Source organism: Pteronotus mesoamericanus, unplaced genomic scaffold, assembly GCF_021234165.1.
Source record: "Pteronotus mesoamericanus isolate MK-2021 breed Mesoamerican mustached bat unplaced genomic scaffold, CSHL_Meso_final contig_56, whole genome shotgun sequence".
NCBI lineage: Eukaryota > Metazoa > Chordata > Mammalia > Chiroptera > Mormoopidae > Pteronotus > Pteronotus mesoamericanus.
In genome coordinates, this window is record NW_026555201.1 from 7,201,128 (window position 1) to 7,205,448 (window position 4,321).

The 4,321-nt window shown below is 42.3% G+C and overlaps 1 protein-coding gene across 1 annotated transcript; it reads right to left on the reverse strand.

Annotated features, from left to right (window-relative positions):
• Positions 1 to 1,347: 1,347 nt before the first annotated feature.
• Positions 1,348 to 2,958, reverse strand: LOC129076044 (WD40 repeat-containing protein SMU1-like). The gene is given in 3 exon segments (XM_054580278.1): positions 1,348 to 1,766; positions 1,768 to 2,823; positions 2,825 to 2,958. Coding segments are annotated over 3 exon segments (1,542 nt in total). The 3' UTR covers positions 1,348 to 1,414.
• Between the last annotated feature and the right edge of the window lie 1,363 nt (positions 2,959 to 4,321).

Here is a 4,321-nt window from a genome sequence, read left to right on the forward strand (position 1 = left end):
CCCTCACAGCCATGGGTTTCTCTACTACTGGATCAGATTGTTACCACTTTGGAAACATAACACATGAAGGAGCTGGTTTGCAGTTATGGACAAGTTGGATGAAAAATACACACCTTTAAACCCTGGACACATGCACACACCATGAGGTGAGATAGTCTCTACATATGAGAGCACTGAGCAACAGACTGAGTGAAAGAGTGGAATCAAGTCTCCTGTCAGAGTCCTCTGACAGTGACAAGTTCATTCTCATTTCTCCTCCTCTTCTTTCTTACTCTGTGTATGTCGTTGGTTCTGCATATACCAATTTATGTGGTAGAATCTTGCCAAAAGCTAAACAGCGTTGCTAGTCTAGAGAGGATTATTTAATTCTCTGTAATATTGAAAACCTTGTTATAGATTTATTACTTGTTATAGCATATCCACAGCCCAAGCTGGTAGAATCAGGCAACACATCAGTCGTGGGAATACATACCTCAAGTCTCTCCATAATTAATCAGTAAGAGGAATGGCTTCAACTGTGTACAACTGTTTTTACAAAATGTCATTTGAGATGCAGGCACACCATTTTACCATGAGCAGAACAAAAATGCTCACTTTAATTCAGTCTTCTGTCTTCGTTTAGGGGTCCAGTTGATGTAATGGTAGAGTCCTTGTCATTTTAGTGCATTTGGTAACTGGGGGCTTAAAGGGTGTCTTGGATCTGAATCTGAAAGATATTGTCAGGTGTCTCCTTCAGTCAGTCAGCATTGACTTTGGGTCCCTCATGTTGCTGAGGAACTAGCTCTCCTCAACTCTCTTCCCACCCCACCCAGCACATGGAGGCATGGGACGCACTTGCTTCAGTATGAAACAGTGTTAGCAGCAGGGTTGAGAGTGACAACATTCTACTTCCCGGGATAGGGAAACAGAACTCTGGGAGTTTGGACTGAGTGTAGTTTGAAAAACTTTCTTTTGGAGAGCCTGTTACTTCCTCCTAACAGATAATTCCCTTACTCTCTGATTGATCATTATTGGTTTAGGAAATGGCACTTGATAAATAGTCATTGAATTTAAGTACTAACTTGGGGGTTTCTCAGCATGACTGGCCTTTTGAATAGTATCTAGTTGTCCTAATGTGTCCATGCTCCTGTTTGCAGTTGGCGACATCCAACCAAGATATTCCTTGGGGGATGTGGAGTGGGGTCTGTCCCAAAACTTCATGTAGTGGCTGAGGGGATATTATAAAAGAGCTGAGAATAGTATCTCAGAGAGTTTACAACTTGCATGCCTTTCATGCTTACAGATTTGCTTTTTTTTTGTGTGTGTGTGCCTAATTCAGACAATTTAGTCAGAAAAGCTGCCCCCCCCAAAGCAACACATGAATATGTCTTCATTTTAGTACATGCTCTCAAGCTAATTTAAAGAAAAAATCAAATTAGGGTTTCCAGAGTTTAAGGAGTCCATCTTCACTGTAGGTAGCAATCAGATTCTGATGATGATGTGCAATACCAATCACATCCTTCTCATGAACTGTCAAAGTTCTCTCCAGTTTGCCAGTGACTGTGCTAAAACGGAAGAGCACAAAGTCCTCCCCAACACAGTAGATCCATTCACCACGGGGAGAGAGGACGCAGCAAACGAAGTCACCACCTTCCCTCTTACCAGTACCAGAGCTGAAGCTTCTGACAATCTGCCCCTGCATGTTCATGATGACCACTGTGTTTGATCTGTTGCACACCATGAAGTGCTCTGGGTTTTTAGGAAGCAGGATAACACTGTTGACAGTGGTCTGTCCCTGCAGTGCTGCCCAGAGATTTAAAGGTATTTGAACATTCTGTGGTCTTCATATTCCAGATCTTTACAGTGCCATCAGAGGATGCACTAATAATATAATGTCCATCTTGTGTAAATGTTGCTTTGTTAACAAAAGAAGAAAGACCACGAAATTCCTTCAGGGTTTTCCCAGATTTTAAACCGTGAATTCTAATTGTCTGGTCAAAAGAGGCGCTAAGGATCTGACTGCTATCCTTAGAAAAGGCACTTAGACAGGTGACACCTTTACTATGTGCCCTTTCAAATCTCCTTAAACACTGTCCATTCTGAATTTTCCATACCTTGATTTTTCCATCTTGGGCCCCAGTTGCTAACATTTCTGTATCTCTGCTGAAACACATGCAAAGGACAGCATCATCCATCATCATGAAGTTATCCTGGGCATGGTACTTAAGATCCTTCCTGATTTTTCCAGGTGTAAAGTTTCATACTTTAATGAATCCATCGACAGACCCAGTGACCAGATACTGACCATCTGGAGAAAATCGAGCACACTCCACATGTGATTTCTGACCAAACTTAATATGCCTACTCAGTTGTGTGGGAAACTTTTCTTCTTCCACATCTTTGACAGCTGCTTTGCCTCGAAACAAATCTATGGTCATGCCAGGAGGAAGCAACCCCTGGTGCTGCTGCCACTTCAATGCCTGTCCCAGCAATGCCATGAGATGAGATGGAGGCACCACACTGACTTCCACAGCTAAGGCCTGGGCAATTGCTGCTCTTCTCTTTTCTTTGCTACTTCCATCTGGGTATGCCTCACGAGGATCAAAATAAGACCTGGCCAAGAGGTTCTCCAGATGAATATACTGCTCTGGCTGTGTTTGTTTTAACATGATCATAGGATCAGTCTGTCTCAGAAGTGACCGGGCAGCCCCCAATTCACGGAGCTCTATCAATTCCAGTACAACCTGTTCATAGAGGTCAATGAGGGTTTTGTCTGGCAATTTCAGAGACTCTATAGCCTGCAAAACAGTGTCCCAGTGGCCACTATTAATGTCAGCAACGAAACTCAATGCTGTCCACGGTATTCAGAGACAGAGTAGTCTCCTCCTGCAAGGTGGCTAACGCCCGGTGTAAACTGTTCTCCTTCAGGTACTGCATGATAAGACGGATCACATCCGAGGACTCAATTTCGATTGACATTGTATTATATTCCCGGGCGTAGGCCCCAGTCCACTCTCTTACAGATTCGCTTTGAAAGGGGCTGTTCCTAAAAAGGTAGAACCACAGCCTTTATTATTTATTTATTTATTTATTTAGCATAGGTGACCACATTGTGTAGCATGTGAGTCTTTCATCCTAGCCACAGTTGAAGAAGTAGAAGAGGACCCCTGGCTTGGAGGTAACCAGTCTATAGGCTCAGTGGCTTATGAGATAGTCTCATGCAAGAACTTTCTGAGAACAGTGGTGATAGAATCAAATATTTCCCCTGGGGCAACAGAGACAGAAATGGCAGCTGGTAGTAGGAGCAGAAGTGGAAAAAGCTGTGGTTGTGCAACCTGAATTACTGTTGTGTTCTGAGACATTTCATGAGGAGCTGGGGCAGCGGTGTGCTGGGGCTGTGCCCTACAGGCGCAAGGGCTGGTTGTGTGCATCTCTCCAGAGACAGGTTTTTGGGAGTATTGACCCCACAGAAATCTGTTTTTGTTACAGTTCAGGTCTCCCTCCTCCAGATCTAGTTGTTAACATTTACTGGCACACCACTAGGATGGGGGAGGGACGGTATATAGAAAACAGGGAAAGAAGTTACCTCCTCTGGGTCCTTTGTCTTAAAAACAAACAATGTTTAAGGTGATATGTTAACATGATTGTTACTAAAAATATACTTAAAAAGACATTAGAGAAAACATTGTGAAATATATGATTTAAATATCCGTGGTTAAATTACAAAACTCACAGGAATGTGGTCAGAGGGTAGAAACCTTCCTGTTCCTGGTACCTCTCAAGGCTCAGGTCCCAACCTCCCAGGCCCTCAGAAGATGACTTGACAAGCCGGTTAAGTCTCTGCTCTTATTTCCACATGTATTCTTTACGCCTATTGCTTGAGGTAACCTGAGTGCACACCAGTTACATAAAACCACAAGAGCCCAATGAACACAGTTTTTGAATGCCACTTTTATTTTAATTGTAGAGAAAATGGGACAGATTAGTATGGTAAAAGAATAAAAAATTAGTATGGACTTTGGAATGAGGTTTGAATTCCAACACTACTTCACCTCTTCCTGGTAGCGTAATGTACTTATCTATGCCTTGATCTCTGTACCTATAAAATAGGGATAAAAAATAAGCTTAGAGATATCGGTAAAAATTAAATAAAATATCATGTGTAAAACATCTAGCAAAGTACCTGGCCCTTATTATGCACCCAATAATGTTAGGTTTTTTGTTTGTTTGTTTTTCTTGTCTCTTTAATATACTTATTCAAGCCTCTAGAACAGGTGCTGGTATTGCTCACTGTCAGGTTAGCAGAGTTGATGCAATGAATTAACTCTCCAATTGTATTGAA